The sequence below is a fragment of the Pongo abelii genome, chromosome 8 (assembly GCF_028885655.2).
Source record: "Pongo abelii isolate AG06213 chromosome 8, NHGRI_mPonAbe1-v2.0_pri, whole genome shotgun sequence".
Classification (NCBI taxonomy): domain Eukaryota; kingdom Metazoa; phylum Chordata; class Mammalia; order Primates; family Hominidae; genus Pongo; species Pongo abelii.
Genome location: NC_071993.2, coordinates 132,827,971 through 132,852,780, shown reverse-complemented (window position 1 = coordinate 132,852,780; position 24,810 = coordinate 132,827,971). Strand labels below are relative to the sequence as shown.

The following is a 24,810-nucleotide window of genomic DNA, read 5'->3' as shown; positions in this document are numbered from 1 at the left end:
GGAATACAGATAAAAGAGCTGGAACTCCAGTAGCCATCTTGGGCCCTGAGATGACATTGGGGAAAGGAAGTTTTCTAGAACAAGATGACACTGTGGGCACAAAAACTATCCCTACTCTAGACTTCTTGAGTGTAAAAGACATATTGACTTCTATCTTGTTTAAGCCACTATTACTACGATATTTTTTCTTTTACAATCAAATCTAAATGATAAAATAATCAAGTGAATTGGTAGAGCAAACATCAAGATAAACCGTTTTCGAGTTTGAATAAAATGCCTTTTTAAGAAAATCTTGGACGGATGCAGTGGCTCATGCCTGTAATCCCAGCACTTTGAGAGGCCGAGGCGGGTGGATCACTTCGAGACCAGCCTGGCTGACATGGCGAAACCCCATCTCTACTAAAAATGCAGAAACTTAGCCAGGTATGTTGGTGCATGTATGTAATCCCAGCTATTAAGGAGGCTGAGACAGGAGAATTGCTTGAACCTGGGAGGCGGAGGTTGCAGTGAGCTGAGATGGTGCCACTGCACTCCAGCCTGGGCAGCAGAGCGAGACTCCATCTCAAAAAAAAAAAAAAAAAAGAAAAGAAAAGAAAAAGAATATATTTGGTTACTAGAAGTCCCTCATATACTTACTGTTGAATCTTTTTATCAAGTTCAATTTTCAGCTGTGTATTTGCATATTATTTATAGATTTATGCCTTGTGCAATTATATAAAGTGTTTGAAAAGCAACCGAAACAACAAAAAGATTCCTCAGCATCAACCTGCTTCCGGCGGCAGGACAGGAACTGGGCCTGAGCCTGAGATGGTTCCTTCCTACACCCTTCTCCAGGGTACCGTGTCCACCTCTAAGCCTCTGGACCCTCTGACATGTAACCTGTGTCCCCTCCCCAAGCCAGCAGAGAGACCCAGGCATGGTGTGGTTAGGGAAGGAGGTGGACCCATCAGGTTCTCAGCCTGATGGGTCCCTCAGGAGCGGCGCATGTGTAGCAGCTTTTCAGGAGTATGGGGGGTGACAGGAGCCAGAGGCCACGTGGTGCAGATGGGAGAGAGGCCAGCAGATGGGTCCAGCAGCAGTGGGTTGAGCTTTGCCTTGTAACCTCGGCGACAGGGGCTTTAATCTGCATGGAAAATTCTGCATGATTCACACTCATGAGGCCTGTCACCAAGCTGAGTTACTGAGTTACTTTACTGAGTGTTCATCGTGTGACTAAATTTCTGGAACTGGGGAGTTCGTAACTTTTTCCTCATCTCTCACCCAAACACCCCCAAGTCCTGTAAAAATTGCATTTCCAGGGACGGAAAGGAGTCCCACGTAACCAGCCAGATCCCATCTCTGAGCCAGGCCAGACCGCTTCCTCCTCCCTCTGAGTCTGGTCTGCTTCTGGGGTTCTCTCTCTCAATGTATTAGGGTTCTCCAGAGAAACAGAACCAATAGGATAGATGGACAGAGAGAGAGAGACAGACAGACAGACAGACAGACTAGGGGGCACTTAGGGGAATTGTCTCACATAATTCTGGAGGCCAAGGAGGCCAGCATCTGTGGGCTGCAAGCTGGAGACCCAGGAAAGCCAGTGCTTGCAGTTCAGCCTGAGCCTGGAGGCTGAGAGCCGGGGAACTGGTGGTGGGACTTCCAGTCCACGTCTGAAGAAGGCCTGGGGAGAAGGCAGTGCTTCTGTAAGTCCCGGAGTCTGAGGGCCCAGGAACCTGGATGGACAGGATTCAAGGGGCAGAGAAGATGAATGTCCCAGCTCAGGAAGTGGGAGGATTTGCCCTTCCTTGGCCTTTTCGTTCTCCTGGAGCCCTCAGTGGACTGGATGACTCCTGCCGGCTGGTGAGGCTGGCTCTTCTTTACTAATTTAAATGCTCATCTCTCGCAGAACACCCTCACAGACACACCCAGGAACAGTGTTTTACCAGGTCTGTGGCCATCCCTTGGCCCCGTCACACTGACATACAGAATTTACCATTGTGCTTGGGAAATCTCAGCTTCTCTGCTGGTATCATTGCTGCTGCCCTGGCAGCTGCCCTGAGAAGAGCTGGGTTTGACCAGCACACTGAGGGCATCTCCTCATCAGAGGGCCCCACTCTCAGAGCAGAACCAGTTGGGAGCTTTCTGAGGGATACCACCAGCAACAATGAGCATAATTCTCACCCGGAGGCCAGGAGGCCTGGGTGTGCCTTGGCAGAGAAGTGCAGGTGGGTAGTGAGCGGTGCCTCCCTCCCGCAACCGCTGAGCAGCCTCCATGTGCATCCTTTGAGGGGAGGAACAAGCCCCAAACGCAGACTCTCATGTGTGTAAAACACAAGCAGTTCTCCCCAGGGAGGCCGAGGGTCCTATGCCAGTCCAGAGATGGGGGAAAGGGTTTATTTGTGGATGAAAAGGGACCAAAATGCAGTCTGGACAGAAGGGAATCAGGACAGACACTGGGAAGAGTCTTTCCCTCTCACAGGTGTGCTATGCAGCTGGAAACAACAAGCCTGCCCTGGTGCTGATGGCATCACTCCCCAGCACCTGGGCCCCCTGAGCCCTGCTCACTTTCAGAGTCAGAACTGTCCCCTCTCTGAACATAAGGCTCAAAGATCTCCTGTGGGAATGACTGTTTCCAAATATTATTGTCCAACTATACTAAGAATATGCAAATCCAGTCTGGGTGCAGTGGCTCATATCTGTAATCCCAACACTTTGGGAGGCTGAGGTGGGCAGATTGCTTGAGCCCAGGAGTTCAAGACCAGCCTGGACAACATGGCAAAAGCATATCTCTACAAAAACATACAAAAATTAGCTGGGCATGGTGGCTCACACCTGTAGTCCCAGCTACTTGCAGGAGGCTAAGGTGGGAAGATCACTTGAGCCAGAGAGGTCACGGCTGCAGTTGAGCTGTGACTGTGCCACTGCACCTCAGCCTGGGTAACAAAGTGAGACCCTATCTCAAAAAAAAAAAAAAAAAAAAAAAAGCAAATCCATTTTGTAAATGATGAACATTTCAGGGGAAAAAAATTTCAATTCTCCCACTGACAATTAGGTTATGCATCTCATGGCTTACAGAGATTCCAGAAGCTCCGAGCCAAACCCTTGCCCAGTCTCAGAAACGGGAGGTGGCCCACACAGACCAGGAACCAGTTTGTGCAGGAGCCCCTGTCCCTCATGTTGTCTTTATTGTAGGTCACGTGTCTTCCTCTGACATTTTCCCTCCTAAATCCAATTGATTTCCTTGAAATCCAAGTAACATGCAATGAAAATTTGGTTAATCAAACATTCTCAGCCTTAAGCAGCCAGTACATTCCAAAGCTTAGTAATAATTGGAGAGAAGAATCCTCCGAAAGAAGAGCAAACGTCCACACGGTGAACATACTTCCCCAAGTCAAGCACCCAAGCTGCACAAGGCCACCGCACCCATAAAGTTTCTTAAAGACTAATAACTTTAGGAAACAAGACCCTTCAGTAATGAAGCTCTCAAGCCTATGATCCCTGTCTTAGTCCATTTGTGATGCTATACCAAAATACCTGAGACTGGGTCATTTATAAATAATAAATTTTTTTTTCACAGTTCTGGGGGCTGGCAAGTCCAAGAGCAAGACTTGGTGTCGACGAGGGCCTGGTGTCTGTTGCCAGATGGTGTCTTGAACACTGTGTCCTCATATGGCAGAAGGGCAAAGGGCTGAATGCTCTCTGAAGCCTGGCTTCTAAGGGCAGGAGGGTAGAGCCTTATGATTCAATCACCTCCTCAAGGCCCCACCTCTTAATGCGCTTGCACTGGGGATTAAGTTTCAACATGAATTGTGGAGGGAACACAAACGTTTAAGCCACAGTAATCCCTAAGGGGAATCATCTTACCCCACTGAGGACAGCTGTCATGCAAGTTTTCAGATTTGACTTTAAGAAGCACAGTCTTTGACCAGAGCTGGTGGAATGGACAGAACTGCCAGGCTTCAAGCAGAACAAGGATCGTGGTGGGTGCCCAAGCTCCTCCTGAGCACCCCTTCCCAGCATCCCAGGTCCTGCCTTTTCCCCACAGCATTCGATGTGGGCCCAATGAGGAATGGATCCCCTGGGTCACAGTGTAGGACTGTGCCTTCCCCGGAAAGCCCAGTGTCCTAGAGCCCAGGAAAGTGTTCTAGGGTGCGGCACAGTCAGAAAAACAGAGAGGAGTTGACAATAGCCAGAGGGTTTCACCCCAGGAGACACAGCCTACACCAACCTCAGAACTGCACAGAGGTTCTTTAAAAAGTAGCCAGTCCTGGCATTGTCCACTCAAAATGTTCCACCTGAACTTACGGTGAATCCAGACTCCTCATTTGCCCTATGGGTTCTTCCCCATCTGACCTTCACGTGCTGCTCTTCATCCTCCCCTCCCAGCTCACTCCTCCCACTCATGTCCAGCCAGGCTGTTCTTTCTTCCCTACTATTGTAGGTTTGCCCAGCCAGTTCCAGCCTCAGGGCCTGTGCACTTGCCCTTTCCTGGCCTAAAATGTACACCACTCCCGAACCCCCAGTCACATGTGACTGAATCCCTCTGATCTTTCTGCTATTGCCCAGATTTCATCTGCACAAGAGGTCTTTCCTGCTCACCTGAATATTCACTCTTCCCCATAGACACTCACTTTCCCTAATTCTATTCCTAGCACCTGTCGCTATTGGAATTTTTCATTTCTTTTTTTTTTTTTTTTTGAGGGTTCTGCACTCGTTTATTCAATCAAGGATCAAAAATATTTGAAAAATAAAAAATAACAATACAGCAATAAAAAACAATACAAATTTTAAAAATACAAGAATTTTTCATTTCTTTTTTGTTTATTGTCTGTCTTCCCTACTTAGGATCTACATTCCATGAGGGTAGGTGTGATGGTTAATACTGAGTGTCCACTTAACTGGATTGAAGGATGCAAAGTATTGATCCTGGGTGTGTCTGTGAGGGTGTTGCCAAAGGAGATTAGCATTTGGGTCAGTGGGCTGGGACAGGCAGACCCACCCTTAATCTGGGTGGGCACCATCTAATCAGCTCCCAGAATATAAAGCAGGCAGAAAAACGTGAAAAGACTAGACTGACTTAGCCTCCCAGCCTACATCTTTCTCCTGCGCTGGATGCTTCCTGCCCTCGATCATTGGACTCCAAGTTCTTCAGCTTTGGGACTCAGACTGGCTTCCTTGCTCCTCAGCTTGCAGACGGCCTATTGTGGGACTTTGTGATCACGTGAGTTAATACTACTTAATATGTCTACCCTATTGGTTCTGTGCCTCTAGAGAACCCTGACTAATACAGTAGGGAACGAATTTGTCATGTTCATTTCTGTATTCCCTGTCCCTAGGACAGTAATAAGTATTTGCTGCATGATGACTGAATGAATAACTAATGGATAGCCCCACACAGGCCTGTGCACACCTGCTCTTCTTGGAGACCTTTGACATAAAATTCTCAGTTCTCATCTGCAAAATCACAGTGCCCAAAGAACTTTAATTCATTTCCTGCAAGCCCTCTGGATACTGGCGTAGAAATTCCTGCAGCGAACCTGAACTCTACTTACTTTTGCCTCCTCATACTCTGCCCTTCCCCTGCTGTTCCCCTGCCCCTGAGGGTCCCTCAGGGCTGTATGTGACCCACCAAGAAGAGAGGAGGAAAGGAAACACTCAGGAAAGTGGGAGATGAGGGGGTTGCTGTGCAGCGCAGGAGCCCACGGGGAAGGGGCTATAGTCATGAGTTTAAAGGAAATGGATGAGCAAATGAGTGCTCAGCAAGATAGAGGAGACAGAAAGCCAGATCCGCCCAGGGTGTGGCCCCCAGTGCAGGGGTGGTGGGAGGCTCTCAGGCAAGGGCTTGGTTGGCGTCTGTGGGATCTGAGCTGGACAGGGTAAAAACCAAGGATCCAAGACAACTTAGGTGGGTGAGGCAGAAGGACCCTCAGGACCCTTGGTGCAGTTGGGGGTCAGAGGGCCATGCAATAGGGACAAGAGGGTGAGAAGCTCCAAGGAGAGCCAATGGTGGGCATCAGGGGCTGCCTATGCCTGTGGGATCAGAGGCACAGCAGTCCAGGGGGTGCCAGGGCTGGGCCAGGCAAGGCTATGGGTGACTCAAGTGGAGTGGAGGTGAGAATCTTCAGATCACAGTCACGGAGGGGGAGGTCAGAGCAATGCACCAGTCATTCATAGTGATGCCAGGGTCAGCCAGGACAACGGAAGGACATGGAATACAGGAGAACTCTGCAAGAAAAGGGGCGAATGCATCTTGGGGAGAGGACAGCTACTAGGAAGGCTGGAGGTGACCCAGAAAATTGTCATGAGACTCACAGGAGCAGGGCATTTCCCTGAGTGGAGGCAGCCATCAGGGACGGGAAAACCCATCCTGCTCTTTGACCTGTGCAGCCTTCACCAGGGAGGGAGGGAAGGGCAAGCTGTAGTCTCTACTGGAGACAGGTCTTGGGGAATGAGGAGCATGTTACGGGTCCTTCTGGGGACAGACTAAGCATTTAGTGGCCTGTATTAGGGTTGTCTAACTGCTGCACCCACCAACCCCAAATCTTAGGCTCCACACAATACAGTTGTGTTTCTTGCTCCTGTCACAGAGCAGTCAAGGGTTTGAGGGTGGCCTTCCATAGGGGGATTCAGGGATCCACTTCTGCTGGATGCTCTGCATCTGGTCAGGAGTTGAGGGAAGAGAAACCACAGAGAATACGAGGGTTGTCTTAGAGTTCAGGTCTGCAAGTGGCACACATCACTCTATCCACTTTTTCCTTTTGAAACAGGGTCTCATTCTGTCATCCAAGTTGTTGTGCAGTGGCGTGATCTCGGCTCATTTCAGCCTTAACCTCCTGGGCTCAAGTGATCCTCCAGCCTCAGCTCCCCCAAGTAGCTGGAACTATCGGCACACATGCCACTACACCTGGCTAATTTTTGTATTTTTAGTAGAGATGGGGTTTCACCATGTTGCCCAGGCTGGTCTTGAACTCTTGCTGGTCTTGAACTCCTGGATTCAAGCAATCCACCCACCTTGGTTTCCTAAAGTGTTGGGATTATAGGTGTCAGCCACCACGCCCGGCCGATGCTGAGCTAATTTTTAAACATTTTTTGACAGAAATGAGGTCTCATTTTGTTGCCGTTGCTGGTCTCAAACTCCTGGCCTCAGTCCTCCTGCCTCAGCCTCCCATAATGCTGGGATTATGGGTCTGAGCGACTGCACCTGGCCTCTCTGTATTTCTATGATTCTCCATATTCCCATGGACGGCTGTGACCCAGTCAGTCTGCACTCTCGGGAGGATGTCTGCTCAAATAAAAGCCCAGTTCAGGGAAGGCTCTGTCTTCAGGATCCCAGAGAAACTTGAGGCTTCTCCATGAGGGGAAAGTAAGTGGGCTGAGGTGATTCTAGTTTATCCTTATATAAAAATCTTTACCCACAGAATGGGACACTGTGCAGTCATTAACTAGAACGATAAATACTTACATTCAGAAACAGAAAAGTGCCTGTAACGTTGTGCTGGCTTGTAAGGAATAGAGAATAGAGTTCATGTAAAATGAGAGACACACACAAATACTTCTCTAGGCACCTGTGCATATGTATCTGCAAGAATGTTCACTGAAATGTCACTACCGGAAACACAGAATGTCTTCTTCATTCTCAGTACTTTTACAATTTATACTATCTGCTCAGATCTCCTTTATATAAAGATAAACAAAGAGAAGAAAAGCCACACAAAAAATGTCTGAGAAACAAACTAAAAATCTCCAAACCCCAGTTCGCCAAGAAAAAAAGTGACCCAAACTATAAGCAAACTGACGGTCAGGGTTTTTAAACTCAGGCTCAGCTCTGAGAGGCATGTTGTTAGGGGCGCAGTCTCGTGCCTCTGTTAATTCCACAGCTCATTTAGCGGCAAATTTGCCCGCAGTATATCTCCATAGAAATGGAACCCACAGGCACTGGCAACTGGAGGATGTAATTATCCGAGGACGTGGCAAACTCTGGAGGTGAGAGAAGGAGTTCTCACACCAACAAGAAAGGTGAGCCTGGGGTCTTCAAAGGCAGCAAGCCCAGGGCCTGACGTGGCCTCCTAGTGGGCACACTTCAGGGCTGGGTGAGAAATGCTTGGAAACCTGGGTGCTCCCTCCTGGGTAGCTTATAAAAGCCACCCTAGGTCCTGCTCCTTAAGGAGAGGTGACGGGGACGGGGACGAAGCCAGGCAGGAAGGGCAAGGGTTCAGACCAGGCCAATGCTCGCCGCCTCCATCTTCCGTCCGACACTGCTGCTCTGCTGGCTGGCTGCTCCTTGGCCCACCCAGCCTGAGAGCCTCTTCCACAGCCGGGACCGCTCGGACCTGGAGCCATCCCCACTGCGCCAGGCCAAGCCCATTGCCGACCTCCACGGTGCTCAGGTAGGAGGAAGCTGGAAGAACAGCAACGCCCCCAGGCACGTGCACACGCACCCACAGGCACAGGCCAGGATGCCGGCTATGCAGAGGCAGAGAAGGGCCAGGCAGGCTGGGCTGGGAGGGAGGAGTAGCTCCTGTGGCTCCTATTGGAACAACCGTGAATCGATGCTTAACCTGATTCGACAACCCCACAGGTCAGCCCTGGTGAGAAAGAAATGTCAGTGCGCAGACAACAGACTCAAATGCCAGGTGCCTTTCCAAAGGCAAGCATGTGATACTGCAGTGGCCAAGGCACTGTCTGAGGGTATTCTGTGGCTGCTCGCCATGCCAGTCTCTGCATGTAGAGAAGGGGACAGCCCTGCAAGGTTCCCCAGCATCGCAGTAGTAAGGATCCTCACAGCTGCCCGGGGTGGCATCCGTGGCTTCACCGGAGTCTGTGGTGAAGCACCCAGGAAGTCCAATGTAGGCGATCCCCTCCTCCAGAGAGTTGTGGTGGGGGAAAGGGAGTAGACCCATGAGGCCCCTTCACCTGCCCTGGCACGTGGTCCTGTGGTCACCATAGGCCGGGAGCTGATGCTCAGGGTCAAGTTCAATCCCCAGCTCCCACGGTGCCCCAGAGGCCTGGGCAGGGAGCAGGAGAGCCGCCTGGTAGCCAGGCCCTCAGCTGCGTGGAGGCGGCCGACCTCCCTCCCTCTGTGCGGCCATAAGGAAGCCCCCAGGTCCTCAGCCCCAACCACTGCCAAGCCCCTCAGTTCGAATTCCCAGCTCTCAGGACATGCCTCCCCATGGCCTTCTCTGCGGTGTGGCCACACCCGGACTTCCTTGGTACCTCCCACCTGCCCCGCACGACCTGCCCCGCATGGCCGGGGGGAGCGTCTTCCTCCCCCGCGACCTCTCACCTCCTCCCAGCACTCGCCTACCCCGCTGCCCAGGTCTCCTGCTCCTCGGGCCCTGGGGCGCCTCTGACTCAGCCTGGTGCCCATCCAGGGCCCGCACTCAGGAAGGCGCCCAGGACTCGTTCCTTCTCTCCTGTGTACCTCTCTCCTGTCTCTGTCTCTCACTGCCGCTCTCTGTATCTCTCCCTCTGTCTTCCTATTTCTATTGCTATCTCCATCTGTTTCTGCCTGTCTGTCTCTCTGCTTCTATCTGTCTCTGTCTCTGTCCCCATGTCTCTGTCTCTCTAGACTTTGGGGCACGGCAGCCTGGGAGGGCCCCGAGCGAGGCGGCCCAGATTAGGGTGCCTTTCTCTCCCACAGCGGTTCCTGTCCAGATACGGCTGGTCAGGGGTGCGGGCGGCCTGGGGGCCCAGTCTCGAGGGGCCGCCGGAGACCCCCAAGGGCGCCGCCCTGGCCGAGGCGGTGCGCAGGTTCCAGCGGGCGAACGCGCTGCCGGCCAGCGGGGAGCTGGACGCGGCCACCTTGGCGACCATGAACCGGCCGCGCTGCGGGGTCCCCGACACGCGCCCACCGTCCCCCGCCGCCCCGCCTTCGCCCCCGGGCCTGCCCACCAGAGCCCGCTCCAGGCGCTCCCCGCGGGCGCCGCTGTCCCTGTCCCGGCGGGGTTGGCAGCCCCGGGGCTCCCCCGACGGCGGAGCCGCGCAGGCCTTCTCCAAGAAGACGCTGAGCTGGCGGCTGCTGGGCGAGGCCCTGAGCAGCCAACTGTCCGCGGCCGAGCAGCGGCGCATCGTGGCGCTGGCCTTCAGGATGTGGAGCGAGGTGACGCCGCTGGACTTCCGCGAGGACCTGGCCGCCCCCGGGGCCGCGGTCGACATCAAGCTGGGTTTTGGGAGAGGTAAGAGCGCCTCGGGCTCCGGGCCTGCCCGCCCCAGCCCCCCGGGGACCCCGGCGCACCTACCCCCGCCTCGGCCACCTGCAGAATGGGGGGCTAAGGCCTCCCGGCCTGTCCCAGGGGCACCTGTCAGCGGGGCAGGCAGAAGCCTCCGGTCAGCGTCGTCTTCTCAAAATCATGGTCACCCTGCAGAGAGCCTGGTGTGGCCTATGGGGACACTAGGGCCGGCCCTGGGCCCAGGCTGCTGCCCCGGCTGCTCCTCAAAGTCCCACTCAGGCCCCCTGCCTGTGCCTCCAGCTTCCCTAGGGAGCAGCAGCCGACCTCAGGTCAGGGTGGGGCCAGGCACAGGTGCCACCACCTCCCCTGTACAATTGGACAAAAGTGGGACAAAATACCTTGGACATCTAGCAACAGAAGTGTTTTTAAGTGGCAGATCAAGCAGAAGAGGTGATCACTGCCACCTGGAATTGGGTGCTGGCGTCCCCAGGAATCAGGTCTTGGCCTAGACTCAAGGATGGGTGGGATCTGGGATACCCACAAAAAGGCACCCAGAATGGAGAGTGGATAAGGGCGTGGAAGTGGTCAGAGACAAGCAGCAAGCAGACAAGCAGACAAGCCGCTTTGCAGCCCCATCTGTGACCCGGGGGTGCTCCGGGCTGTCTTCTGGTCTCACTGGGTTAATGTCCCAGGGTGAGAAGTACAGGGACACGGTTGGCTGAAAAAGACAAATTTTAAGGGACCCGGCTTCCAGTATTTCACGACCTCCGCAGAGGCGAGGATCCAGCCCCAATCTTGTCCGGGTAAGGCCTTTTTGCCATCTTCCCAGGCCCCCAGCCCGGCTCTCACCCAGCCCCCCTCCCCTCTGCTACCAGCCACTTGGTGCCTGCTGGTCTCTGACAGTCTGCCGACTGTAAACACAGTTTATAAACAAACCGTCTCCCACCCTCCGCACATTGAGGACTTAATCCAGGAGCTGTCACTCTGTCTGCCTCTGCTGCCGGTTCCTGGAGGCTGGGGACCCCCTAGGTGAGGAGTCTATATGTGGGGCACTCATCCTTCACCAGGACCATCTCCTTCTCCCCCTCGTCAGGTCGGCACCTGGGCTGTCCGCGGGCCTTCGATGGGAGCGGGCAGGAGTTTGCACACGCCTGGCGCCTAGGTGACATTCACTTTGATGACGATGAGCACTTCACACCTCCCACCAGTGACATGGGCATCAGCCTTCTCAAGGTCAGTGGTCCTGAACCGCTCGTGTTGATAAGACATCAGCAGTGCTCATGGGCTGATGTTCAGAAAGTCCAAGCTTTTCCCATGTAGTATCCACATCCTCTGAGGAGGTGAATCCGTGGAATGGTTCCCCAGTTCCACCGGTGCTCCCCTCTTCACAAGCACCGCCCCTCTCGAAGCGCAGGCCTGCGTCTGTTACGCAGGGATCCATCGCCCAGGCTTCACCCAGCGCCCATGGTGTGTGTCGCCTTCTAGGTGGCCGTCCATGAAATTGGCCATGTCCTGGGCTTGCCTCACACCTACAGGACGGGATCCATAATGCAACCAAATTACATTCCCCAGGAGCCTGCCTTTGAGTTGGACTGGTCGGACAGGAAAGCAATTCAAAAGCTGTATGGTAAGACTGCTGGGGAGGGCATCCCTGAGCTAGGGGAGGACACTGTATTCCAGAGCACAGCAGGACCCCGCTCACTCCTCACTGGGAACCTGGGCCTAAGAGCGCAACGTTGTACAACTCATGTCACCCAAAGGTTGCCGCCCTCTAGCTCCCTGATGCCATTCTCTGTTAAAAAGTGGTTTTGCCCAGTCGACAGCCAGTCCCTCCTGTGTCCTCTCTTTCATCACGTGCATTTCCCGGGAGGACAGTGAACGCAGTGGTTTTCTCAACACAAGCAGGCCCCCAACCCGTGCTGTGGCATCCCACCAGAGACGCACACACTGGAAGCCCTGGGAGTTTACTGCAATCCCAAAAAACTGAGCTTAGCCTGGCCAGGATAAGCTCCAATCTCGATTTAAAATCGTTCAGGCCAAATGTTCTAGTGGTTGATTATTTAATTAAAGTGGCTAGTGATTTAGTACCGAGCCCAAGTGAATAAAGCTGTCCTCTTTTCCCTTCAAAGGTCCCTAGGCTGGGCACAGTGGCTCACGCCTGTAATCCCAGCACTTTGGGAGGCCAAGGTGGGCAGATCCTTGATGTCAGAAGTTCGAGACCAGCCTGGCCAACATGTTGAAACCCTGTCTCTACCATAAATACAAAAATTAGCCGGACATGGTGGCACACGCCTGTAATCCCAGCTACTTGGGAGGCTGAGGCAGGAGAATTGCTTGAACCCATGAGGTGGAGGTTGCAGTGAGCCAAGACTGCACCACTGCACTCCAGCCTGGGTGACAGAGCAAGACTCCGTCTCAAAAAAAAAAAAGTCCCTAACAGAGGCCACCCCATTTCTGTTCTCACATCCCCCCGTTCTCAGCACTCTGTGTCTTTGGAGACAACAGCCAGAACACCCGGACTTGCCCCAGTGGAAATCTTACTCTTACATGAGCCCAGAATCAAACTTCTTCCCTCTAATGAAGTCAAACTGCCATCAAGGTGTCAAGGGAGGCATTCACTAGCTGCATGTAGGGTGGTCAACCGTACAGAACTTCACAACCAAATTGAGATGCTTCTGAGAGTGGCCTGGGGCACTGTGAAGAATGACGACAGGATATGCATGTGAGCCAGGACTGTAGCAGGCAGCCCAGCACCTCCAGCTCCCTCTGCTCACCACCTCAATCTTTTTTTTTTCTTTTCAAGATAGGGTCTCACTCTGTCGCCCAAGCTGGAGTGTAGTGGACTGATCTCAGCTCACTGCAGCCTCAACTTCTCAGGCTCAAGCAATCCTCCCACCTCAGCTCCCCAAGTAACCTGTGCCAAGGGACCACAGGCACGTGCCACCATGCCCAGTTACTTTTTGTATTATTTTTATTTTTTATTTTTGTAGACACTGGGTTTCACCATGTTGCCCAGGCTGGTCTTGAACTCAAGCAATCCTCCTGCCTCGGTCTCCCAAGGTGCTGGGATTATAGGCATGAGCCACTGCACCTGGCCCCACTTCAGCCTTACATGGTGTCTTGCTTTAAGGTGTTTTTATAGAAAACCCCAGCTTTGCAACTGTCTTCATTCAAGTCAAATATGAAAATATAAGTTTTGCATCATGTATGTGACAAGCGGCCATTTTTTTCGTTTGTTTGTTTGTTTTTAAGGCTCCTGTGAGGGATCATTTGATACTGCATTTGACTGGATTCGCAAAGAGAGAAACCAATATGGAGAGGTGATGGTGAGATTTAGCACATATTTCTTCCGCAACAGCTGGTACTGGCTTTATGAAAATCGAAACAATAGGACACGCTATGGGGACCCTATCCAAATCCTCACTGGCTGGCCTGGAATCCCAACACACAACATAGATGCCTTTGTTCACATCTGGACATGGAAAAGAGATGAACGTTATTTTTTTCAAGGTACAGATTCTTCATGGATGGTTCTATTTCTCTTATTAAACAAATGCACTCAGAAGGAATGTCTTGAGCCCCTACCAAGGAATCTGTTGTAATGCTCTCATTACTTGCTTTATTTCTGTCTGCTCCATCAGACTGGAAGCTCTGAGGGCACAAGGATTGGGTTCTATTCCGTTTTTGTTTCTGAGAAAGAGTTTCACTGTTACCCAGGCTGGAGTGCACAATCACAGCTCACTACAGACTTGACCTCCCGGGCTCAAGTGCTGTTCCCACCCCAGCCTCCCAAGTAGCTGGGACCATAGGCACACACCACTACACCTGGCTTAATTAAAACAATTTTTTTGTTTGTTTGTTTTTTAGAGATGGGGTCTCACTATGTTGCCCAGGCTAGTCTTGAACTCCTGGCTTCAAGCCATTTTCCCACCTTAGCCTCTCAAAGTGTTGGGATTACAGGTGTGAACCACTGCACCCAGCCCCTGATCTTTTTAAGAAGGCACTAAGTCACCGAATGAAGTCTCCTAGGTACTAAGGTGGCTGCCAAAAAACTGTAAGAAAGGGCCCTGACCTGCAGGAGTTTTAATCTGGTTCTGGAGGGGAAAAAAAAAAATACCTTGGACATCTAGCAACAGAAGTGTTTTCAAGGGGCAGACCAAGCAGAAGAGGTGATCACTGCCACCTGGAATTGGGTGCTGGCACCCCCAGGAATCAGGTCTTGGCCTAGACTCAAGGATGGGTGGGATCTGGGATGCCCAGAAAAAGGCACTCAGGATGGAGAGTGGATGAGGGCGTGGAAGTGGTTAGAGACAAGCAACAGAAGCGAAGCCATGGGGCTGGGAGTGAAAAATCCACAGAGCTGTGAGACTGGGGTCCATCAAAGCTGGCGACAGACTTACCCGGGATGAGGTCAGGCTAGAAAGGCCGGTTGGCCCAACCACGGAGGGCCTCAAATGCCAGTGTCGGGGCTGGACTTCACTGAGCAGGCCATGAGCCATCAATGGCAATTGCTCAACATGGAAGGTCAGTGTTTTGCTGGAAGACAGAAACTGATGTGGTGGAGCCTGGGGGGTCATGGGGAACACACAAAGAAAGGCAGGTCTGGGACTCTTAACTGCCGCTGCTCCTTACTCACACCCGGTCTCATCCAGTACCCTGGACCCGATGCACGAGGCACGCTGCCTTTGCAAAACCAGACAGCACAGAGTCCGATCATAAACATGATTTTGTGGTCACTGCTTTTTCCTTCCCCTTTCCTACCCAGAGACAAGTTGTGTAGCCCCTCTGCCTGAATCCTGGTAATATAACCACAGGGCTTTAAATTGCTCAAAAAGACTTAACAAGGCGAGAGCCAAACCGAATGAACTTTATATGCAAATTTTACCATAAGGATCCTGTATATAAATTTGGTCTCAGTTTTCCTTCATATCACACAAAGGAAGAATTAGTTCAGTTACATAAAAAAATCGACTTACAGCTGACTTTTATAGTTCAGGTCTTTCAGAGTTGGAAGCACATCTTTCAGGGTTTTAAGAAGTCCCAAACTAGAATTTATGTTGGCAACACTCGAATCTTAATTATAGATTTAGGTCATCATAGGGTAACTGCTACAATACAGCTGTATTTTATTCTTGGAGCTTTAAAAACATCTTAATTTGCTATGAATAGTTTGGATTAAAAGAAATTCCTGTTAGAGTGAACTGCATCTCTAACTGGACAAACGTCACATTGTTCTCAATGGTGAACTTTTCCAAGTCTATTAAATATTTGGTTGCTAAGGAACATACTGCTTGGGGTGTTCTGTGAGCTGTGAACACCAAAGTATCTAAGTGGATCTAGTCTATTCTGTTGGCAAGATGCCGAATATTCAGGATTAGAAACTAACAAGAAGAGGCTAAAATAAGCTTCTACTGATTTAGAGCACAAAATGAGCATCTGAACTCTGAAACAAAATGGAGCAAAGTTCCATTTCACAGGACAGTGGGGAGCCTCTCTGGAGTGGCATTTGAGAGTCCTGACTTGCATTCCTGGCCCAGTCTAGGCTGTCTGAATGTGGACGAGTCACTTCAGCTCTCTACTCCAGTGTCCTTATTTGTAAGATGGGGGTGGTGTTGGGATTAGAGGACTCTAAAACACTCAAGGTATAATCCAATCATAAGGATCATGATTTCTTCAGTAAAAAGAGGACTTACATTGATTAGGATAGGAAAGTGATTCCCAGCCTTGGTCCACTAACATTAAAAGGAACATCTTTAGACTATAAAGGAAGAAGAAAAAAACATTAAGATACTAAGGTAAAAAAGACATGATTTTTGCTGTTTTGTTTTTGCTTTTGATGAGAGCCGGGAGGATGATGTTCATGGGGCAGGGTTTGCTTTCGCTGTGAAAGGCAACCAGCATTCCAACGGCAGCACTGACGGCCAGGAAAAATGCACTTCCTGGGTTAAATGTAGGAGTAATTCAAGACCCGGGGAAATGGCAGAGTGGAGGCTTCACTCAGATACCGAAAGCCCCGCTTTCTCCTAGAATCATGGCAACACATTGTACAGGATTGGCTGAGACCTAGATTGAAAACTGTCCTCTTTGTCACGTGATTTAATAGTAATAAACCACATGAACGTATTTTGTTTGGCTCTCAGGAAATCAGTACTGGAGATATGACAGTGACAAGGATCAGGCCCTCACAGAAGATGAACAAGGAAAAAGCTATCCCAAATTGATTTCAAAAGGATTTCCTGGCATCCCAAGTCCCCTAGACACGGCGTTTTATGATCGAAGACAAAAGTTAATTTACTTCTTCAAGGAGTCCCTTGTAAGTAGAAGGCTCTTCAGCCTAGCAATGCTTCTGTCATCCCTAATAGAGATTCGTCAGATGACCAAGTTCATATTTAAAAGCTGTACTCGGCCTGCCACAGTGGCGCATGCCTGTAATCCCGCACTTTGGGAGGCCAAGGTGGGCAGATCACTTAAGCTCAGGAGTTTGAGACCAGTCTGGGCAACATGGTGAAACCCATGTTTCGGTCTCAACAAAAAACACAGAAATTATCCAGGTGTGGTGGCACGTGCCTGTGCTCCCAGCTGCCTAGGAGGCTGAGGCAAGAGGATCACTTGAGCCTGGGAGGTCGAGGCTGCAGTGAGCTGTGATTGCACCACTGCACTCCAGTCCAGCCTGGGCAAGAGTGAGACCGGGCCCCCCAAAAAAAACGTGTACTCACTTCAGATCTAAATAGCAATGGCAGAGCATGATGGAAAATTAAGAAGTTCAAGTCCAAAGAATTTCGTACAAAGTCTTGAGTTAGTCATCTCATTGTTATAAATTAACCAAAAAATATTAATAATTTTCAGAAGAGCCAGTCTACCTTATTTGCTTTGCAGGTATTTGCATTTGATGTCAACAGAAATCGAGTACTTAATTCTTATCCAAAGAAGACTACTGAAGTTTTTCCAGCAATAATACCACAAAACCATCCTTTCAGAAATATAGATTCCGCTTATTACTCCTATGCATACAACTCCATTTTCTTTTTCAAAGGCAATGCATACTGGAAGGTAGTTAATGACAAGGACAAACAACAGAATTCCTGGCTTCCTGCTAATGGCTTATTTCCAAAAAAGTTTATTTCAGAGAAGTGGTTTGATGTTTGTGATGTCCATATCTCCACACTGAACATGTAATAAGAAAAAGTAGGAAATGGAGAGTCATAGGACTTCGCTAAGAGAAAAATTCTGATATTGTTTACAAAGAAAACCAGATTTTCAGTAGCTGAAGAAAATATGGCACTGTAAGTTAAAACCCAATGGGAAAAGCCTTAGTTGAACTTTTAAAATACTTGATTTAAAAACAATTGCTCAGGGAAAACATAATTCATAACCTAAAAGGTTTAAAAAAACAAAAAAACAAAAACTAAGCATCCAATGATCTTTGCCTGCTTTCTACTCTGTGGGGCTCTGCCCATCCCAACTGCTTGCCCATCTGATTGATGGGAGTTGGAAGGGCGGCCAGAGCCCTGGGTCAAGCTATCAAGGAAGGAGATGCCACAGAGATGATTTTACTGAGAGATTTAATGGGAAAGTCACGGGATTCAAATAAATTGCCCTCCACAGTCTCTGTCAGAATGACATTTCTCTAAAGACAGTGTACACAAGGTTTTCATGTGTATTTCTCTCTTGATCTTCACAACTCTGTCAGCGTGGCAGGATGGATGCTACTGTACACATTTCCAGTCATATTAGCCAAAGTTCATCTGTTTGTATCCTGCCAAAAGTCAAACCCAGTGGTAGCTCTGGGTCCTCATCTCCAAATCCCAGCCCAGGGCCCTCTGCACTTCCTCTGTGTCACTGTGGTGGTCTCGGGCCCTGCAGTGAGTTGCACCCTCTTGTTTGAACACACAGGCCTGCAACCCAAATGGCCCTGAACAGAACAGCTTTGGCTGGTTCACTGTAATTCATTTAGTGTTCTCTCCTACCACTTTATATGACAGTTTACTTAGGTTCTAAAGACCAGACTACCAAAAGGAGACTCTTGAAGCTAGCTGGATAATTTTATTTCTCCAATATCAGTTATATCTCGGATAGGCATTATATCCCTTTAACTCTTACATAATATGGCTATTAACTCTTAACCCAAACAAAAACCCAATGTCATTTGTAATGATGTGAACAAAATCTGAAATTAACTGAAATGGATTCAGTAGCCTCAATGATCAGGCCACAAATACCAAATTTCTTCTTCTAAAGGAATAGCTAAAACACAGGTACTTCAGGAAATTTTAAGTTAAAAACAGCAAATTACAAATATATTTTATAAGGATCTTTATTCCCCCCTGTAGGAACTTTCATGTTATTGCTTTGACAAAGGAAGATAACTAGAATGTATTCTTACTTGCTTAAGAACAAATTTTCCTCTTGACTGAAAGGTTGTTTCAGCCAAGGAGAGGGGCTGGGAGGAAAGATAAGCATCTCTCATACCCCTAATCCCAGCTCATTCCTACCTAAGTAGGAATATCCTTTTGAATTCATTAACCCAAAAGATGGTATATCATCTTTGATTATGATCAACAGAAGTGTCTAGGTGTATCTAGCAGGGCAAAGACAGTTTTATGATGTGTGTACACTTGCTACAAGGGGAAACGGAATGACAGTGGTACTGAAATGAAACATTGCTGAATTCGTACAACTGCTTTACAATTTAGGCAAAACTTTAAATGTTTCAGTGATTAATTTTTGCAAACCGATACAAATCTGTTCCAAGGAAAATGCAAACTAAGTAAACAACAACTAAGTGGACAAATGGCAAGACAGAATTCTGCTAAGCTATGATGGATGTTAACTCACTGTCAGTGGGCTGGGTGTGGTGGCTCATGCCTATAATCCCAGCACTTTGGGAGGCTGAGGCAGGTGGATCCCTTGAGCTCAGGAGTTCGAGACCAGCTTGGGCAACATGGCAAAACCCTGTCTCTATTAAAAATACAAAAAATTAGCCAGGCGTGGTGGCGCACACCTGTAGTCACAGCTACTTGGGAGGCTGAGATAGGAGGATCCCTTAAGCCTGGGAGGCAGAGGTTGCAGTAAGCTGAGATTGTGCCACTGCACTCCAGCCTGGGTGACAGTGAGACCCTGTCTCAAAACAAACAAAAAAACTCAGCCAATGAAAACACCTAAAATCTCTGTAAAAGAGAAAGAAGTCTCTTTTACATCATAGCTCTGTAAAAATTCAGATTAAAACTAGGTCTTCTAGACAGTTTTCTAGTACAGTTGGAATTCCTTCAGAGGTCTGGCTGGTGTGGGAGGGGGTTCTGGCCACCGTGAAGGGCCCGCAGGGAGCTGGCTGAATCTCCAGTGCACCTGCCCCCAGGCCTACGCAGCAGACCTACCCACAATGGTGTCAGGCACAGAAGTCCAGACCTTTACCTCACCTCGAAAGAGCCTGTTTTATCTGTTACACTGTCTTGAAATTGAAAATATGGATTATGAATGAAAACAGCCTTGTGCACTATAGCCATTACAAAGAACAGGGGATGTTCGTGTGTAACTGCACAAGAGCCATGTAGCAGCAGCAATAAGTAAGATATTCTAGGGAGAATTTAGTGGAGAGCAGAATTTTACTTTTAATGTTTTGAGCTTTGCTTTGTAAAGTTTATTAATTTTAGACTGAGTTCAAACCAAAACTCAATGTGAAGAATGGAAATTGGAAAAATACAAAGACATTTTAAATAAATAGTTTATTTATTCAAAATAGTTTTCTTACCTTATTCACAGTTTCAAGTTTAAAATGAAAAAAAGGGGTAGTACCTGTTCTTGATCAACTGTCATATAAAGTCAAAAGTGAATCCTTTCAGAACATGCATTAAATACAGCAAATTGCACAACAGCTAGTCTCTGAAAAATCCCACACTGAAGCTTATGAAGAACACACCTTTTTTCTGGACAATTTAAAAGGAAACACTGTAGATGTACAGGAAGTCTCCTTAACCCACCTGAACCTGTAATGTCATTTGGATAAAAGTTCTCTTGACCAAAGTAACATTTTATCCAAAATAATCACATCTTAGACCCATGTAGCTTGACATACTTCAAAAATATGTGAAAGTGTAACTGCATCACAGCAAGTCTGTTAATATTGAGGTACTATGTACTTCTCAAAGAAATAAATAGTGGAAGCTTTAAGTTTGATTCTGATGTTAGCAGTTCAAGTGAAGAGGCCACAGAACTCAACCGTAATTTGTCTGTCACTTAAAATAACTCTGTGTTTCCACTGATATACCTGTTTTAAATGGATATTTCCCTATTATTTAATGAAACAAAGCACCGAATGAACAAACCGGCTCCGTGTTGAAGGCACTGACAGCGTGTCTGGGACACGGCTCTGTGCAGTCACTGAACGGCATTGCTGCTCGCTGCACTGCCGGCGGCAAGCTGGCCCAGCAGGTGGATGATAACATTGATTCTTTCCAGAAGAGTCGCAGTTTTATTTGCAGTTGCTCTCAAAAGCTGGGAGTAAATGTGCTTGTTGGTTTTGAGAACTGCGTCATCTTCGATGTTATTGCTAGGGTTAAAAAAGAAAAAGAGACAGGTAAGGGACCAGCAATGCCTACCGACAATTCAGAGGTCCAGAAAACCGGACAGTGACAGCCCAACAGTCACTCTTCACAGAGCAGCAGGCGTTCCTCTCCTGCCAGGTTCAGACCTGCCTTCTTTTACCTATTGCTCACGGGCCTGTTTCTACACATTTATTTCAGTACATCAGTGAAATCCAGTACTCATTCCTTTTATAAATATTTGAATGCCTATTATGTACTAGGAATTGCTCTTGACAGAGAACAAAACAGGCAAAAAGCAGCCCCTGCCTTATGGAATTTGCATCCTATTGAGGTAGGAGTTTGGGGGAGGGGAGGGAGGCACTGGGGGAAACCACAGTAAAGACAGTGACAGACGGACGGCCATGAAGAAAACACAGTGGAGCCGGCCGAGGGCACAGAAGGAGCTATGCAGTATTTCCTCTGTTCCTCAAGCTCGGCCTAAGCGCCTTCCTGTGTCACAAACACACATCTAAAGCCACTGTTGTACTACCATCTCTAGAGCTAGAACTACCTAGGATTTAAACATGGATTCCTGAGCTACAAGAACTGCTGCATCTCAGTTTACTCTAAAAATGTCAGTGCAATTCTGTGTGAAGACTGCCCCTCAGCTGAAGAGTACTAGACAGTACTCTACCTTAAAACTGTTTCAGTTTACAGTTTGTCCTGAAAACATTTACCCCTTATGATGGATCGGTGAATTCTATTTTTGTTACTACTGGAAATAAAGACTAGTAATTACATGGCAGTTCATATCTAGCATCTTTTTTTTTTTAATGAATCCAGGTGGAGACCCCTGGCTCACATAACCAGATAACAGGTAACAATTCCACAACTCTTTACAGTGTCCATGACCACATCTGAGTCTTACAATAATCCCGTCCCCTCAGACAGGCCTAAGGCCCAGAAGGGTTAATAGTTTGGATTAAGGTCAAAATGTCATGTTTTCCAATTTCAAATGCTATGCTCTTTCACCTCTTCGGGGTACAAATTTTCTCCCTTCACCCAAGGGCTTGCCAGTCAGGCTTGCCAGAAAGCAGCCAGCAGTGCAGAGCTCCCTTCCCCAGGAATTCCCCTTTCTTTTATTCCTGGCTCCATTCCTCCTCCACAGGATCCCCATCGCTGCCTTTAGACATTTCTCCCCTCCAATTCCCACTTATTTTATCAGGCAAATCTCCTCCTGCCTTCCCCCAACAACCACAGCACAGCAAAAGTGACTGTTCCAAATGCATTCCCTATCTGTAATCTGGGCCTAAGATTGGCTATATTTTAGTTTTGCGGGAGTTAACAGTCACAAAACCTTTGATAACCTTATAGAAAATTTACATTACTCTGACAGTAATCAAGGCATTAGCACTTAACAATTAGAAAAGGCATTTGAAAGATGAATTATTCTTTGTGGACAATGACATCACACCGTCATTTTATTAATAGTTGGGTGCCTAAAGATAACTGATGGCTGCAGGGATCATAAACTTAAAATCTTTTGATTTGTCCTAACCATAACTCTGAATCTTAAATCATCATCTTCCAATTTCTACAAATCATGCCTTCTTTAATGCACTCTTATCAGCAGTTTCACTGACCTATGACCCGTATTCCGAGGGCTCCATCATCTCACAGGCTTTTTCTTACATTCTTTCATCTCCCTTTTTACTAATCTTAACCAAATATTAAATGTACACATCTAATGGGAACAACCCATGAATCTGAAGGATCTGTTCTTAGCACTGCAGCAGAGAGCTCCCTGAATCTTCAGAGATTACTTCTACTTTTTATGGTATTTCATTATATTAAACATCACAGTCACCAAAATGTCAAGAGGCCTGGATCTGTGAAAGCAATGAATATTAAAACACAGTAGAAAAGTAAATTCTAAATTCAAAAAGAAAACAGAAAAAACCTTTGGCCTAACAAACTGCTACTGCTAGAATTTCTAGCAGGTCAATGCCAATGCAGTTGTCGTATGATGATGAAATGCCTGCATCACCTGAAAATGAAAACAAAATTTTTTTTAAACAAGTAAAATGCATCTTTCACTCTAATTCTATAGGAATCTAATAAACTTAAGATTTTAATTATTAAGCCTTGTTTATTTTTTTGCCAGAGGGCATGAAGTGGAAAAAGCAGTAGTCAAAAAATAAAACAAAAATTTATTTAACATGGCCTCTCAGTATCTGTGGAGGATTGGTTCCAGGACCCTCCAGGAAACCAAAACCTGAGGAGGCTGGAGGCCCTGATATAAAATGGTGTAGCATTTGCATTTAGGCTGCGTACATCTTCCTATATACTTTACATCAACTCTAGATGACTTATAATACCTAATACAATGTTGATGCCATATAAAGTTGTTATACTATATTGCTTTTTAAATTTGTATTATTTTTTATTTATTTAATATTTTCAATCTGTGGTTGGTTGAATCTGTGGATGCAGGATCCTTGGATACAGAGGGCTGACTGCATTTTCTTTCTTTAGGTCTCATTCTGATTTCCCTCTGTATTGCAAAAGAGAATGTTCATGTATTCACTGTGAAACAACTAAGCCTGTGGCAGAGGATATTTTCCTCTTAACAATAAAATTATAGATGTTTTAATTTGCACATCAGTGAAAAATGAAATAGTCACTGACTTAGTAATTAATATTTTTGTTTTGAAACTTGTCAAAGTGTTTACTTTATTAACACAGTATCATATTTAACAGTTTAATAAACCTTAAAATCAATATAAATCAGCTAAATAAGATTGTATGCATCATGCATGAAAACTTTAGATTAAAATAGTTTTCAGCAGAATATTAATAACCTAAATAAACAGAAGCTTAGAAAACCTTCCATTAAAATAAAAATTACTTAGGTCATACATATGACTGTTACAGTTATAAAAGATAAAACTGAAACTATTACCTATTACCAATTACTCAAATGATTGACTTGTGAAAAATCAATGAATCACTTTTTCTCACGTATCATATATTTATATTGCTATCTTGTGGAAACCAATACAAATTTAAAAACTTTACCCACTGCTGTTAGAAAAAGGCAGGAATTCTTTCCAAGCCTTGTTACTATATGCACTATCTGCTCTGCCTTACGGCTCTTCAGAAAGATGGATGTCTCTGCTAAATTACAGTGAGTGTATCAACACCCGCTGCTGTGTACCACAACCAGGATATGGTGCAGACACTGTGGATTAATAACCAAATAAGGCTGGGCGTGGTGGCTCACGCCTGTAATCCCAGCACTTTGGGAGGCTGAGGTGGGCAGATCATGAGGTCAGAAGATTGAGACCATCCTGGCTAACACAGTGAAACCCCGTCTCTACTAAAAATACAAAAAATTAGCCGGGCGTGGTGGCGGGCGCCTGTAGTCCCAGCTACTTGGGAAGCTGAGGCAGGAGAATGGCATGAACCCAGGAGGCGGAGCTTGCAGTGAGCCGAGATTGCGTCACTGCACTCCAGCCTGGGTGACAGAGTGAGACTCTGTCTCAAAAAAAAAAAAAAACAAAAAAACACACAACCAAATAAAAGCTCTCCTTAGACTATAGAGAATTATTCAAAAGCAACTTTTTTCTTTTTTTTTTTAGAGATATGGGTTTTGCTCTGTCTCCCAGGCTGGAGTGAAGTGGTGCCATCATAGCTTGCTGTGGCCTTGAACTCCTGGGTTCATGTAATTCTCCTGCCTCAGTCTCCCAAATAGCTGGGATCACAGGTGTGAGCCATGGTGCTTAGTCCAAAGGCAATTATTGAAAGAATTTTCTATTCATGGTGCAGAACTGGAAAAAGTCTCTGGCACAAGCAGGGCAAACTACAAGGTCATGACTCTTCTTAAATCCATGAGAGAGGTGGGGCAGCCAACTAGCCTGCAATCTAAGGAGAGACAGGCTGATGCAGGGGAGAGAAAGGACAGTCCTTCCTTACCCGTGGCAGATGCAGCCAGATGCCAGTAAGCATTTAGGTAAAGTAGTGAATGAGTTGGTGGGGGCCCAGTGAGGCTGGTGAGAAAGTGTAGGGCCTCTGTGGAGTCAGGGGGTTCACATCTTACTGGCTTTTCTCCAAGGACCTCACCAAATGCCCACATAAAAGACCAG

At 47.6% G+C, this 24,810-nt stretch overlaps 2 protein-coding genes across 4 annotated transcripts in view; one reads left to right on the top strand and one right to left on the bottom strand.

The window, feature by feature from the left end:
• The first annotated feature begins 11 nt into the window (after positions 1-11).
• MMP21 (matrix metallopeptidase 21) lies at positions 12-20,017 on the top strand. Its single transcript, XM_002821257.4, has 7 exons — positions 12-8,363; positions 9,617-10,151; positions 11,239-11,378; positions 11,631-11,772; positions 13,398-13,655; positions 16,286-16,458; positions 17,022-20,017. The coding sequence occupies exons 1-7, from the start codon at positions 8,202-8,204 to the stop codon at positions 17,319-17,321; spliced, it is 1,710 nt and encodes a 569-aa protein (XP_002821303.2). The 5' UTR covers positions 12-8,201; the 3' UTR covers positions 17,322-20,017.
• The window catches only part of EDRF1 (erythroid differentiation regulatory factor 1), a 44,670-nt gene continuing 39,708 nt past the window's right edge, over positions 19,849-24,810 (bottom strand). For all 3 annotated transcript variants that reach the window (XM_024254039.3, XM_024254041.3, XM_024254040.3), the window contains one exon: positions 19,849-20,691. In XM_024254039.3, coding sequence (XP_024109807.3) covers positions 20,520-20,691 — 172 coding nt within the window. In that variant the 3' untranslated portion in view covers positions 19,849-20,519. The remainder of the gene's footprint in view (positions 20,692-24,810) is intronic.